We start from the raw sequence: 16454 nt of genomic DNA, 5'->3' as shown, positions 1-16454 counted from the left end.
TGGCTACAAGAGCAAGTCATATCTCTAGGCATAAAACAGGTTTATTAAAGACGGAGATAATTATGAAATCTTTTGGAACCAGATGTTGTACAGATTGTGCTTGCTTAGTTTTGGGTGCCAGTCTTAGGGCTATATGGCATTATTACAATATTTTAAAAATCATAAATCCTTGATGTTATATCCAGAATTGATTGATCACTCAGGGAAGATAGGATCAATATTGTGCGATGTTTAGTTTTACATTTACCCACCTGGTCTTCATGTCCGTCAGAGATTCTTGCTTGTAATTCAATTTGCTACGCTAATACACCTGGAATGATAACTGTCTGTACACAGAAATAACGAAAAAAAATGACACTATATTTCCAGTGAAAATGTTTATACCAAGTAGGACAGTTTGTTATTCATCTGTAAAAAAAAAAAAGTCTCCAAGAACTTACTTCATTAAATGACCCTATCAGAGTTTAAACATAAATTTTTAAGTCTAAACTGACCATAAATTTCATCCATGACTAACTTGCCAATTTTTCCTGATTCTGAGAGTTCTATTGATTTTATAAAGGCTTTTTTGAAGGTTGTTTGAAAGATGGAATGATATTCTATACTGGAAAATTGTAAGTTTGTCTGCCCCTAAAAATGCACTTCAGTGGCTGAAGTTTTAGGTCATTCAGGGTAGTTATCTGTCTTTAATAACTTGAACTGTTCTGTTCCAAAACTGAGCATTGGAGAAGTACATTGTTTTTATTTGATGGGATGGTTGCCAATATGTGGTTTTCCTCCCAGACAAACCTTATTTGATTTACTTGTGCCAGTAGGTATATACGTGTTATTTGTACAGAAATATTTGCGATTTATCACCAGAATCTGGCTAGAGGATGGAAAGTCACAGTGACGTTAGCATGTAACCAAGCATTAGCAATCTGAGCGCAGCGTGATTAAGCTTTTTTGTTGGATGTATGGTTAATTCTTGAGAGTGAGGGTGATTGCTTAGAGAAGTGGCATACTTGCCTTTGTTGAACCAGGAGTGACTTAACATGTACATACAGTTTCAAATTCATGCCTGTTCTCTAGTTCTCCATGTTAACATGGTGTTTCAGATTTACCAATGATGAGACTTCAAGCATAAATTAGCTAAATTTGTGCTAAAATTATTTGAGTAAATCATCAAGTGCATTGTCTAACTTTGTCAAATTATGAAGAAGACCTCAAATTCAGTGTACTGAACTCAGATGATTAATAAGACTTCAGGTGCTTTGGCTAAATTTGTACTAAAATTATTCATGAATAAGACTTGGTGGCTAAATTTGTGCTAAAATCTATTCATGTAATAAGACTTTGCGGCTAAATTTGTACTAAAATTATTCATGAATAAGACTTTGTGGCTAAATTTGTACTAAAATTGATAAAATGACTTTGACTGGGCTGGATCCTCTGTGTACTATAATCCTATATACAATTTGCCTTCAGATCTGCATATAGTTGTCATTTTCTTTGCAAATGATTGGGTGACTTTTTGTCCTTTGTCTTCCCAGGATTAAGATTTATTTATTTATTTGATTGGTGTTTTACGCCGTACTCAAGAATATTTCACTTATACGACAGCGGCCAGCATTATGGTGGGTGGAGACCTTCCCACTTACGGCCGGAGAGGAAGCCAGCATGAGCTGGACTTGAACTCACAGCGACCGTATTGGTGAGGGACTCCTGGGTCATTACGCTGCGCTAGCGCGCTAACCGACTGAGCCACAGAGTCCCCCCTGGATTAGGAGGATGCGTAGATAATTTCTCATTAAGTAGTTTTTGTTTTTTTTTTCAGATGTCTAGCTCTCTTTATTCACTTGTTTCATGTTTGTTTAACCTGAAGTTCACTTTAGCCATATTTGAATACTTTTTCATTTCAGGTATATTTATGTAAATCTTTCTTATGCAACTTCATAAGCTGTCTTGTGGAAGTTGTTTTGTTAATTAAATTTGATGACAAGTTCTGTCTATTTGTTTACTAGAATTTTGTTTCCACTTAGAAATCTCTCTGCATGTACTAGTACTCTTGAAAATCTCTTATTTGATAACGGCACGTATTGTTTTGATGATTGTGATGTGAGCTATTGTCAATTTGTATAATCCAGGGTTTCAGTCTAAAGATATTAAAATGATGTTGTGGTAAACATAATGTATTAGATGTGGAGCAGTCTAACAGTTAAATGTACTTGTTTGATGTAGGAATGAAAATGGCATATTAGATAAGTCTAGGTGATACAAAGAAATGAAAACCGCTTAACATATGCGATACATGTCTGACATTTCTTGAATCTAAATCTTTCCTGCTTTAAACTGGCCTTACCGTTGACTCTGTCTGTGTTTTGCAGGGATGGTGGTGTAAGTGAGGCTAGCAGACGAGACAGCAGCCAAGACGCAGACGAGGACTTAGGTGTTAGCCCGATGCAGTCCCCCATCTCCTCCACATCCATGAGTGCCATAGGGCCTGCACCTGCCTCGTTGCCCCCAGTATGCTCCTCCTCTTGTCTCCTCCCCGAGGAGCGCTCCATCATGAACGGCTCCTCCTCCAGCATTGAGACCGACTCAGGATCGGGCATCATGGGAATGGAGTCCAACTTCGGAGACCCATCAAAGGTGGTGTGCAAGCAAGAGGAACAACTACCAGGTACGATAAAGCAGGATTGTAATTATTACCTAACAATTTGAACCCAGTAACATGCTCTTAACATACTGCGTAACTCCTATGCTTTTTTTCTGCCCCCCCTTTTTTTTTCTCTTCTAGTGCTTGTAACCAATACTAGCACAAGCTATGAATTGGATCTGTGAAATAAGCCAGGTTAGCATTCCCGGAACAGACATGTGTTGTGTAGACAGTATAGCTTTCTGTTTTGGTATATAACTATATGAACTTATCTTCTGCTCCCTAAAATAGTTTCCCCAGTTCATGACAGTGGATTCCAGTGGCACTGATCTCGGGGGCTCTGGTGGCATTATGCAAATGACAGCAGTTTTGTGACTGTTCATACAGTCTTACATACAGGATAACTGTCAGCGATTACTTGTCTTCAACAAATATACCCTAATTCCTCAACCTTTGCGCTTATAAAAGAGCAACTTTCAGTGCAATTTATATGCATGTTGACTTTGGAGACAAAACTACATTGGTTGGATTGGCCAATTTTAGGGCTTCACAAGAAGTGAAAAGTTTTACCACTGTACACAGAATAATGCCTTCAGAATATGCTTGAATAAACAACTTGCATGCAAGTAAAAAATTTGGAGAATTACAGTAACATACATTTTGAGCTCACTCAGTGTTAATGACAATGTAAGAAAGTTCATCGCTTACTTACCAATGCCCTGTGGTTTATTGCCAGCCATCCTCGGTTTCTTCAACTCAATAAACTGATCACCATTGTATTTTGATGAAAATATTCTAGAGTATGGTTTAAGACCCCAGTCAGGTGAATAAATTTTAACAGCTCACCACAGGATATCTTGGAATAGGCATGGTTTTTTTGATACAAGGCAATGTTTGTTTATTGTTGGACTTGTGGGATCAGATCACCTTTCTGTGCACTAGGGTTTTAAGATTGAGCTACCAAAAGCCCTTTTTCTTTTTCTGTTTCATTAATGCAACCTATGAGTCTTAACCCAGACCAGAAGATTTGGTTTAAATGTTGATGCTGTAGGTATGTCCATGGAAAACCTGCTTCATGCATGTACATGTTTTCTCAAGGCTGAGCTTTGCAGTTGTTGGACATGTCAATTTGGGGGTTATTTCTTCACATGACTGGTTGACCCCCCCCCCCCCCCCAACCTTGTTTGATCTGTGTATTTTCACCTGTTTCTCCTGCGTGTTATCACTAGGATCACCTCTGTGTATTTTCAAGTCTATAACCTTTGTATTTTCACCTGTGTATTATCACCTCTGTATTTTCAACTATACCCCCAGTGTATTTTGCGTTGTAACAGGGAGCAGTACATCAAACAGCGTGTCCCGACAGTGTCAGGTGTGTAACGATGGGGCCTCGGGGTTCCACTATGGGGTCTGGTCCTGTGAGGGGTGCAAGGCCTTTTTCAAGAGGAGTATACAGGGTAAGGGCTACATCTTCATCGCCATACAATCGTCATACAATGTCATGAAATGTCTTAATAAAACATTCTGTTTAAGGCCAAAGGAAAATACGAACATGAGGTATATTTCAGATGAAAGATCATTAAAAACTGTCCATAAATATAGTTTTGAATTGTTTCAACTCAACAAAAGGCAGTTGGAAACTTTTGGATTCTGTGGTGGCCTTTCTGCTCAAATTGAGACCTGTGACATTACATCAGGTTTTTGCCCATAGAAGTGAAAGCAGTTAAAATAGGTTTGTTGGGAATTGGGGGCGCTAAGCTAGTCTCGCCTTCCCAGACAACATTTGTGAATATTTTTGACCATTGACCATTTTCTAATTTTTGGCCACATTTTTCTTCATTTTTGTTAAAACTAAATAACTCTTTGTTTTATGGTACCTTCTCGTGTATCCTTTAACGGCATTGGTCCTGCTTTTAATGTGTATGTATTACATGTTTTTTAAAAGCGTTCTATTTTTTGTCCTACATCCACAAAGCCTACATACAATAATCAATCTTTTATGTAGATAAGGATTTCAGGTTGCATGAATGTTATCTCCAGACTATCAGTGCAACACCAACACTAGACTCCCTTCTCAGAGTCCATGAGATCGTGTTCAGGTTGTTTACTCAAGGCTAAGAGTTGTGTTGTAATACTAACAGTTTTTATCTTACTTCAAAGAACACCTGTAATTTATCTATGGCTACAGGTAAGTGTACCGTATATAGTGCATGTGTTATCACTGGTAACTAACGAAAAGCTCTGAACAGTGAAGGTGTTTTTACCTGTTTGAATTTGACCCAGTTTTTTTTTTTTTTTTCTTCTTTGTCTCTTTAGGCCCTGTTGATTACATATGCCCTGCGACTAACAACTGTACTATAGACAAACACAGGAGAAAGAGCTGCCAGGCTTGCCGACTTAGGAAGTGCTATGAAGTAGGAATGACAAAAGGCAGTAAGTGGAGAGATTGATACCTATATTGATGGTCTTCGTGTTGAAAGGGGACTGGGGCCTTCTCTGAGAAAAAGAAGCAGTTTAGAGAAACAGAAGTGTTAAATAGATATTTACTCCAAAGCTGATCAGGTGTGTTAGAATTTTGACTGTAGTAAGACTTTGGTGTCAAAATTTTAGTTTAGTCAGATTTATTGTTGACAGTGCTGAGAATGGTTTTAAAGAGAACTGATAATGCATTTTAATGTACCAAGAGAATGGAGAATAAAGAGATATCTTTTTAATTTTTATGTAAATCTTAAATTCAATCTCTTGATTAGTTTTACGTGACATATGATGTTTGAATTGGTGACACATTGATTGTAAAGTGTTCGCCTCTAACAAGGTGTATTTGTATTTGTAGTGCAATATCAATGTCTGCATGACAATTGACTTACAGTAGACAACCTAAAATTTCCTCCTTGAATAAGTTACACTTTTTAACTGATTGTGAGAAATCTTAGAAACATGTTTTGAAAATTTCTTGAATATTAAGATGATATTCAACTGAAAAAAATGGATAATTTAAAACCAAAAGTAATACTTTATCTGAGGTATCTGTGGCTGAGTGGTTGGCGTGTCGGTCCAGCACAGTGACTGTGGAGCCTGTCACCAGCATGTGAGTTTGCTCATGGGCAGGTTTGGGCAGGTTTGCCAGCATCTTGTGGATGGCCGTGGGTCCCCCCACCCCTTTCTGTCCAGCTTCCTAATTCTGGTTGCCATCGTATAAGTGAAGTAGGTTTGAATATGGGGTAAAACATCTATCAGATAAATAAATAAATAAATAAATAAATAATATTTTATGAAATCAATTGCTTCTAAAAATGCAATTTATTGGGGCATTACAGGTCATTCACCATAAGTTTTTAATCCATGATTTCTAAGGATGGTAACTTGACTGACTTGTTCTTTCAGCGAGCCAACGGAAAGAGAGACGAAGTAGCAGTACAAGTAGTGCTAACACACCTGTCAGTCGTCCCCGGAAAAGACAAAGGACTGACAGCACGGCATTGACAAATGGCACCAAGGTAGCTATATTGTGTGTTTTCATCGCTTTGACACAAAAACCTGATAATGGTACACAATTCTTTTTAAATTTCATAAAAATTGGGGGGCGGGGGCTAATGGCTCATACAGTTAAAGAACTGGTGCTGATTTCACAAAACCATTTCTGATTGAAGTCAAAGTTTGAAATACAATCTGAAAGCTTGTTTGAGGGCTTAAGAAATTAAAATTTTGCCTAAGCTGTTGGTGCACATAGCAAGTGACTCACTCTGGCTTCCTGTTTCAGGCTAAGCTGTTGGGGCACATGACAAGTGACTTACTTTCACTTTCTGTTTCAGGCTAAGCGATTGGGGCACATGGCAGTGATTGTGCTGGATGCCCTAATCCAGGCCGACACACCAATCCTGGAGAGCTTACATGATCACAGTCTTCCCCCGTCAAAAACTCATCTCCTCTCATCCCTTCTCAAGCTTGTTGACCGCGAACTTGTCTATCTCATTAACTGGGCAAAACATGTTCAAGGTAATTAGCATTAAAACATAAAACTTCATCCATAACTAAGTTGATAGTTTTGCCAGATTCTGAGAGTTTTATTGATCTTAGAAAGATGTTTTGAGGTTTGTTTGAAAGGTAGAATGTTATTCTAGTGGAAAAATATAAATTTCAGCACCAAAACCAACATTTCATGATGTTTATTTGCCACTAAAATGCATTCTTTGGGTGTTGGAATTTTAGGACAAATACACTACTTACACTTTGGCATTGGAACTTAAAGTAGTCACAGACAAAAGTTATATCTTTTCTGGTAAGGTAACTTTGTTTCTGGATGTTTCTTGCAAAAGCCTTTCATGATTACAGTTGTATCAGATACACATTTCAGATCGATGGTACACTTTTGCAGTAAGGGTTGGATGTGTTTTCTTCTTTCACAAGCAGGTTTTGAAGACATTTTCAAACTTAAAACTTCACATGAAATGCTTTTTGACTTAAAAAAAAAGCATCTGTTTGACATTTGTAATATGTCGATCAATAAGTAAGACTTATGTGAAGGTCTTATTTTATAAGACATTATAACTGGTGCTTGTACAGACTGCTTTCTCTCCCCTAGGGTACACAGATTTGGTGCTATGTGACCAAGTACACCTGATTGAATGCTGCTGGATGGAACTGCTTTTGCTAAGCTGCGCATTCCGTTCTGTCGAGTACCAAGGGAAACAACTGGTGTTCGCATCTGATCTTGTTCTGGACAGGTAAACCAATATCAAACTTAGTATATTGATGATATGGCCTCAGGATCAAGAGGCCATCTTGGACTTAAGTCAGAATTTTAGTCATTAAACTTGGTATGTTTCATTCCGTAATTTTAGCTCAAATTTGTTCTGCAACGACTTACCCAAAATTTTACGTTGTTAAGCAATATTTTGACCATGTTACGTTAGAAATAACAATTTTGAAGTGATTCGAAATGTTGACTTGAGTCTAAAATGGCTTCGTGATCCCAGGGCCTGTATTTCAGCTGGGACAGAGTACATGTTGGGACAGAGTACATGTTGGGACAGAGTGTATGTTGGGACAGAGTGTATGTTGGGACAGAATACATGTTGGGACAGAGTGTATGTTGGGACAGAGTACATGTTGGGACAGAGTGTATGTTGGGACAGAGTACATGTTGGGACAGAATACATGTTGGGACAGAGTGTATGTTGGGACAGAGTACATGTTGGGACAGAATACATGTTGGGACAGAGTGTATGTTGGGACAGAGTACATGTTGGGACATAATACATGTTGGGACAGAGTGTATGTTGGGACAGAGTACATGTTGGGACAGAATACATGTTGGGACAGAGTGTATCAACAGAGTACATGTTGGGACAGGATACATGTTGGGACAGAGTGTATGTTGGGACAGAGTACATGTTGGGACAGAGTACATGTTGGGACAGAGTACATGCATTACAACAATTACCAGCTTGTTGCGTGGATACTAGGCCTAATATTTTGTGAAACAGATCAATATTCATTTTCGACATGAAATATCATTTATCAATTTATCACCGTGAAGAGCAATACAGACGACTTTTCTTGAATCAATACCAGTGCTGTGCTGCCGAAACATACATCACAATTCTCACAATGAAAAGAAGAGCACAGGGCAGGGCTTGGGACATTGGTTCAACCTGGATTGACTAACTGGAAGCCTAGCATTTTCTCTGTATTATGACAAGTGTTAGTGTAGTTGTTGCTCACAGAAGCTATGGGACGAACGAAAAAAATGGTATGAATGTAAAATTGTTTTGAAATGGTAAATACTGCATTGTTTTATATTGGTGATCACTTGAGGCTCAGACCATCACAATTGAAATGTGTGGAATGTACTAAAAAAGAGACTTGGTAAGGAGGCTAAATATCAATCCACATTAAACTTGCATTGCTGCTTACTTATAAATAGCTTGAATTAAATGTTATGGTTGTAGCAAACTTGATACACGCTGTTTCCTATTGATGCTCAGTAAGAGGTCAGCTTTAAGTTTTGATTTATCTATGTCTTTTTTCTGTCCGTAAATCTGACAAGAATTGTATAAACAAAATACTCCTGAGAACACTATGAATTAAATGACTTAAAAATAATGTGTTTTCAGACAAATCTGGTATGTGCTGGACATGGTGGATGTGCTCGAACAAGTGGCAGCAATCTCGGCTCAGATGGCATTTTACGGGGTGCATAAGGAGGAACTTTTATTACTAAAAGCCTTATCCTTGACAAACGCTGGTAAGTGCCATAGGACTTTTCCATCCTATTTCATCACCAACTTTAAGGGCAAGCTGAACTTCCTAATATGGGCATTGTGTTTAGTGGAATTAGACTTTGCTTCTGAGATTCACAGTTTTCTTGCAGTTTAGCAATGTCTTATAATAACCAAGGGAGATAATATATTTGTGATTTTCCAACATGCTAAAGAACTTGCCAGAGGTTTTTGTTATGGTTTTTGTCTCCCTGCCCGTGGCCACAAAATGTGACAAAGGCAATTTTCATATCATGTATTATATGTTGTAGTTATATACATTGGTTCGTATCAACCATTATGCATTGGTTCATATCAACCATTATGCATTGGTTCATATCAACCATTATACATTGGTTCATATCAACCATTATACATTGGTTTATATCAACCATTATATGTTATAAATGTATATATATATATATATGTATACTGGTTCAAATCAACCATTATATATATTTCCTAGGAAAGGGCTTAAAAATATTTCCAAATTAAGCGAGGCATCAGTTTATGTCCAGAACTTCATATATTGCATGTAAAGTTTGGTATATAAAATACACTTTCAAGAGCACATGAAGGCCTTTAAATGGTGCTTATTATATGAAGTTACATTTTTTTTTTCTAATCTAATTTCACAAAAAAAACAAACTTTCTAAGTGGCTCAATAAGGCAGATGAATTAGTTGAAATCAAGCCATAAGTGCCTTTTGAAGAATACTACACTTTAGGTGAAATGCAGTACCAGTTAATGAATATGGTTTAGAAAGAGTTGGTTTAAGAATTTGCTCTTAATTGATAAAAATGTTGGAGAATGTAAAAAAAAAAGAGTGTGAAATATTTTATGCCAATTTTATATTGTTTGATGTATATTTCTGTGTTTATTGTACAGAGGTGCGCCAGTTGAGTAATCCCGGCCTGCTGTCAAACATGAGGAGTAACCTAATTGATGCTCTCACAGCTACTGCCCAAAAACACCACCCCCAGAACTGGGGCTATGTTCCGTCCCTGATGCTACTGCTAGCCCACATTCGCCAGGCAAGCTTACAAACGATTGGTCACCTTCAGAAACTGAAAAATGAAGGTGTAGTGCCATTCTGTGACTTACTCAAGGAAATGCTAGAAGCTCAAAGCCTTCCTTCTGAGGAAAAGTCTGCCCTGAGTCAATGTGGTTAATGTATTTGCGTGGTCATCAAGGTGGTCATGATGAAGTCATTCACAGTTGCCGGGGAGCAGGTCAAAGATGGCCACAGGCTCCCTTGGCCCGGGAGGATCCCATGTTCACACCTTATTAGGTAGCATATTACATAGTGCTATGGAGAGTACCTTATAAAGGTATATACAGATATTGTTACCTGAGCTGGGTGGATCGCAAACCCACGTCATATACCACAAGCATATGTACGCTCTGTGTCACCGACGCAGGAAACTGGTAGCTGTAAACAAATGCCAGATTTCCTCTGTGTATGTTGTAAAATTGGTCATCATGCACTGTGTTCGTTCCAGTCAGCAGCATCTATTGGCGTTTTTATCGGCATTGACAAAGGCATGCAGTCATGTGGTATTAGCGAAGCATATGTGTGGAGTCGTGTTGCATATATTTAGGCATGGCAGTGGCTCATCAGCATTTATCTCCCTTCTTAAGGGAGGTCTCCTGGAGAGAAAGGGAGGAAAATAACTTTATATTGTTTCACCTGCCATGAGATGGCATTAAACTAAAGATGCATTAGGTCGGTACCAGCTTATTGGTATGGGGCCCCAAAATGGTACTTGCTGGGGTATTAGGTCCTCAGCATATAGGACACATCTCTTGTTGTTGTTGTTGTTTATATGTTATATGTGTATAAGGTTTCATATAGCTTTTTAGAGGAGGGGAGCTTGTCACCATTATGCAAGCACTTCCACGAAAACCGTGTGTTTAAGAACGTGCATCACATACTTACAGTGCTGTAGATCATGCGTCGGTAGTTGTGCTGAGGTCATGTGACTTTTATGTACTGTTCTGCACCACATTTAATTTTAGAAGTTATTTGACACAATAAAATATTTGCCAATCATCCTTTCATTTAATGCACAACTTTAATGCTGGCTGTTTCGGTACATTGTGTGTTAGCCCAAATAATGAAGCCATGCATTCATAGTTTTTTTTTTTCAAATACACAGAGTCCATCTAAAAAATTATGTCAACAGCCGGTTAGGTGGCCTGGGCTATTCATTCGTGTTTTTATTCGGGGTAAAATAGATGTAAAATGTTTTCAGTATCAAATTTCTAGCTTTATGATCTACTCCAGGCAGTGTATTTTCTTACGTGTGCAGTTTTCATTTTTTTCATTTTTCCCTGAAAAACACTGTTTTACCCTGATGTGTTTTACCTAAAAATCTTTTGAAATAACATTCTTTTTACACTGGAACCATGTTTGTGAAGTTTTACATCAATAGTGCTCTTAAATCTCTTTCATTTCAAACAAATGTTAGATGTATGAACTTTATGCTTTTTCCCCCTGGTCTTTAATGTATGTACATCAAATGCTATGGAGAAGAAATCCTGAAAAAAAAAACCCAAATATCGCTGGAAACAATGATAGCTAGTAGATTGTCAGTTTCAAGGGAGTTAGTTTTTTTTTAGGAACAGGATTTCAGAAACACTGTCTGGAATAAGAATGGGTAATGTGCTCCTAAGTGAGTTGAAATGAAGTTAATAATAAACATACAACGAAAAAAAAAAAAAAAACGTGCAAAATACAAACAAGATTGTAAACCAGCTCATGTGGAATACATACATCTAACAGTGCTTTCAAGTGTTTTACAACACCCAGTTGTCAGTAATCTTACCTTCAAGGGAAGTAACTGTGGAAGCTGATGGTGGTGGTCATTCGCTTTGGAGTGCCTCCCAGGTATATAAGTGCACTGTTTTACACAAGACATAATAAGTTCTGTAAGGATAATGTTTTATCTGGGCCCATTTGCACAAAGAAATTCTGGGGTAAGTTGATTGTAATTACCATGGTAACGTGTCTTTATCGTGTTGCCCAAAGTGCAAAGTTACAGCCAACTTAACCCACTTGGCTTTGTGGAATAGCGACCTGCTTTGATTTTTCTGTTACCAAAACTATGATTTGTTATTTTTGTTTTGTTCTTGATTATTTCTTTTTTATATTTGGGAATAGATTTATGCTACATAGAAATTGGTGCCTTTTTTTTTTTAAATTACCTACGTGTTAAAAAGATATTGGCCTAACTGTTGTTTTTGTTGTTGTTGTCCCATGTCTATAATTCCACCTTTGAGTTTGCCTGAATTGATGAAGATGCATCTTTCCATTCACTACAACAGTACTATATAAAAGGCCTTTCTATGCAAAGACTGGCTTGAATTTTTTTACGCAAAATGCCGCATTTTCGCCTACATTGTTATTCTTGTTGTTGGACAGTTGTCCAAGCATGGTGGCACTAATTAATAAAAATTCACTCATATTAAAATTTTTTCTCAACTGCATTCATCATTGAAATCATCATCCATGTGGATTTCACGCACCTGGCACTAGGTAGGTGGCACTATAGTGCTTACTAAACCATTTGGTTCATATCAGATTACGTGATCATGTAGTGGTACATGAAGGACAACATGCCTGTGCTAGTATTTCAGCAGTGCTTTAAGATCCAGATGATTAAAAGGATGTTAGTTTTGCTTGTCTTCTCATCTGCTAGTAATAATATTCCTGAATTAAATGCCGAAAATTTGAATTTATCTGTTATGGCTCAAAGCCTGTAATAAGGTTCACCATAGTGGTTTTGATATTTCAAGTCTTTATTCATGTATCTCAGACCATGTTAGTTTTTTGACTGAACAAATGTTCATGCATCTAATTAAAATTTATGTTTCCTGATACCAGACTTGGGTTTGTCAAAAAACATCATATGCAGAGGGTAGAAATTAAAAGAATTTAAAACGGTTATGTTAAGTGATGATTTGTAGAGAAGTCAGAGCTTTGTTGATATTACCATTTCTTTTGCTTCCTTACTACGTAATGTCTCTGAATGTATTTTTTTCACCAAGAGAATTGTGATTTGTTCAAAACAAGAAAACAATGAGACGCCTCATATGCATGTATTCTTAAGCTCAATATGCATCTCTCAGGAAACTTGGCTTAAAATGAAATTTTAGGCTGATTTATCAAGTTATTGCAAAGGTAATGGAAAGACTGCTTATCTTCTCTTTGAAATGGTTTTTTTGTGGGAAGATACGAATTGATGACAATTGAAATCTGAAGCCGATAAAAAATTTCTAGAATGATTAACTAGAAGCTTATTAAGAACTCTCATTTTATTTGTGTTTACATTTAAAGAGAAATTTCTGGATTAAATTACAGGAAAATTCATCTAAAAAGTATTGTTTTTTTGACTAATTGTTAGATACTAAGTGCAGTACCCTTCCGGTACCCTCCCCCTAACCCTTTTCAAAAAAGTGCTCCTTGTATCTCACTTTTTACCTGCTACCGATACCTGTACTTGATCATTCCTCTGACAGATGAGGCGTCATTATGCATAATAGCTTTTTGTTCAGAATTGAGCCATTTATTCACTATTCTGGAATAAGCAATGCTTTTGTGATAGGAATCGGAGTGGAAGATATTGGTAACAATGCGCTTATATTCAGCAAGTCGTGCAGATATTGTTTTATACATTTTTGAAATGATTGTAAAAGACCCAAATTTGATCTCCCATGGTGCTTTAATTGATCCAGTGTCAGATCAAATCTATTCATCTGATCACACATGTAGTCCTTCTATATCAGTGTTTCTCACAGATTCATGGATTGTCACCATACCAACTTGCTAGCTTTATATTGTGTATTTCTGTACCTTAATAAACTCATCTCCTCGTATCAGTTTTTAAAACCTCTCTATGTATTTAAATCAGAGTTATTTATGAAACTTCATTTTCTTGGCTGGCCAAATTTGCAAGAGTTAAATATTCGTTTTTAGAATAGTAAACATGTAAAAAAAAATTACTACCTTTATAATAAAAGAATGTGTAAAGAGAATAATATTTTAGTACCCTTTGACTGCATCCGCAGTAAAGGCCGAGGTTTCCATTGCGTCAGTGTCTGCCCAATTTGATATATACTTACCCAGATTACTAAAAACATGAATCCAACTATGTTGGTTAAATCTGTGTGCAATCCCACGATGAAGATATATTATATTCTGATTGGAGTTAGGGGTAAGCTATGATTTACATCCTACAATGATTCTTTTTCTGGTAGTCTAATTTCTCTTTCTCTGGTATTCATGATGTGTTTTGCAGCAGATCAGTGTTATTTTGAAATGTTCCCTTGATTATATGCGTTGTAATAAAATAGTCTGATATTATTTTGACTGCTGAACAAAGGCTTAGACAATGCTGAACTAAATTCAGCACATTTCAACACATTGTCACTGTAATACGCATCACGATAAACTACATTTTGTGGTAGTGTCTACTTTTCATGCACAGACTCAAAGCTCATGCAGGAAGTCAAGTGATGTAATGTGGTTAATTTTACTAATTGTTTGCCAAATTTTCATGTTTATAACCAGCTATGGAAGTTATTCTGTGAGTGACTTTACCATTATTCTAGTGCATTTAACTCAAACTCTGTTGTCTGTGACATTTGTTTCTGCAAAACTTGGGCACCCTTAATATGATTAAAAAAAAAAAAAGTCTCATAAATGTCTTCACAAATGAAATTTTCCATATGGGGTTTGATCTTTGTTGGGCGATATCATTTATGAAGAACAATTTTGATATAAAACTCATCGAAAAATGTTGATGGCACCGTGACCTGTCTGATATACACTGTATCTGTATATTTCATTGACCTTTGTATATTTCTCATTACAACTTTGCAAATAGGTTTAAACCAATTGTATTTTACTGAATGTGATAGACTCTATTGTCTGTAGCTACAGGCCTTGTGAAGGTGGGCATGATGCTGGCACACTGGGTTTGTATCCAAAAAGACAGGAGGGTGTATGGTTGTACCGTAAACGCAATGTCTCTTCCATGGGGGGGAGGGGATGCAGACAGTCAGATGGCTAAATCGCACAATATATCTTGTCCTTGTCAACGTACATTGGCAAAGGAAATTCTTTTGCTATTGAATAATAAATTTCTAAATTATAATCGATGAATCCCTTTGTGTTCTTTGTCTTTTTGTTTGTTTTTAAGTTTGGTGAGAAAGATGCAGCATCTTTGATGATGCCAGTTGATGTTATATGTACTGCAGACACGATCCTTTGTACACGCAGAAATGTGAGTTTAGGTGTAAAAGCTTTGAAATGGTGAAACAATCATTGACAACACTGGCAAACTTAATGATATGTTGGTATTTATTTTATTGGTGTTTTCATGCTCTACTGAAGAATATTTCATATACAGTCCCGGTCAAACCCATGACCATCCACAGCTGCTGGAGGTTTCTCACACACAGGGTGGCCAGGCTTTTTCATACACAGGATGGCCAGCTTTTTCATACGCAGGATGGCCAGCTTTTTCATATGCAGGATGGCCAGGTTTTTCATACACATAATGGCCAGGTTTCACATACATAGGATGGCCAGCTTTTTTCAGACACATAATGGCCAGGTTTTTCATACACAGGATGGACAGCCAGGTTTTTCATACAAAGGATTGCCAGGTTTTTCATACACATAATGGCCAGGTTTCTCATACACAGGATGGCCAAGTTTTTCATACACAGGATGGCCAGGTTTTTCATACATAGGAGGGCCAGGTTTTTCATACACAGGATGGCCAGATTTTTCATACATAGGACGGCCAGATTTTTCATATGCAGGATGGCCAGGCTTTTCATACACAGGATGGTCAGGTTTTCCATACACATGATGGCCAGGTTCTTCATACACATAATGGTCAGGTTTTTCATACACATGATGGCCAGGTTTTTCATACACATGATGGCCAGGTTTTTTCATAAACATGATGACAAGGTTTTTCATACGCAGGATGGCCAGGCTTTTCATGCGCAGGGTAGCCAGGTTTTTCATACATATAATGGCCAGGTTTTTCATACACAGGATTGCCAGGATTTTCATACACATGACGGTCAGTTTTTCATACACAGGATGGCCAGGTTTTTCATACACATGGCCAGGTTTTTCATACATAGGATGCCCAGGTTTTTCATACACAGGATGGCCAGGATTTTCATACACAAGATGGCCAGGTTTTTCACATGCAGGATGGCCAGGTTTTTCATACAGAGGATTGTCAGGTTTTTCATACACATGATGGTCAGGTTTTTCGTACACATACTGGTCAGGTTTTTCCTACACATGGTCAGATTTTTCCTACACAGGATGGCCAGGTTTATCATACGCAGGATGGCCAGGTTTTTCATACACAGAATGGCCAGGTTTTTCATACATAGGATGGCCAGGTTTTTCATACACAAGATGGGCAGGTTTTTCATATGCAGGATGACCAGGTTTTTCATACATAGGATGCCCAGGTTCAATCCTTTAGCCAGACCCCTATGGCTGCTCGCTGGATGGTGAGCAT

At 37.5% G+C, this 16454-nt stretch overlaps 1 protein-coding gene across 1 annotated transcript in view; it reads left to right on the top strand.

Moving 5' to 3' along the window:
- The window catches only part of LOC135468664 (mucin-2-like), an 83649-nt gene extending 68585 nt beyond the window's left edge, over positions 1-15064 (top strand). The window contains exons 3-10 of the mRNA XM_064747038.1: positions 2367-2662; positions 3973-4095; positions 4955-5071; positions 6023-6135; positions 6451-6634; positions 7221-7362; positions 8755-8885; positions 9787-15064. Coding sequence (XP_064603108.1) covers positions 2367-2662; positions 3973-4095; positions 4955-5071; positions 6023-6135; positions 6451-6634; positions 7221-7362; positions 8755-8885; positions 9787-10070 — 1390 coding nt within the window. The 3' untranslated portion in view covers positions 10071-15064. The remainder of the gene's footprint in view (positions 1-2366; positions 2663-3972; positions 4096-4954; positions 5072-6022; positions 6136-6450; positions 6635-7220; positions 7363-8754; positions 8886-9786) is intronic.
- Positions 15065-16454: the final 1390 nt, after the last annotated feature.

This window comes from Liolophura sinensis, chromosome 6 (assembly GCF_032854445.1).
Source record: "Liolophura sinensis isolate JHLJ2023 chromosome 6, CUHK_Ljap_v2, whole genome shotgun sequence".
In the NCBI taxonomy this organism is placed as follows: Eukaryota; Metazoa; Mollusca; class Polyplacophora; order Chitonida; family Chitonidae; genus Liolophura; species Liolophura sinensis.
The sequence above is the reverse complement of the archived record's forward strand: the minus strand, read 5'-3'. Positions and strand labels throughout refer to the sequence as shown.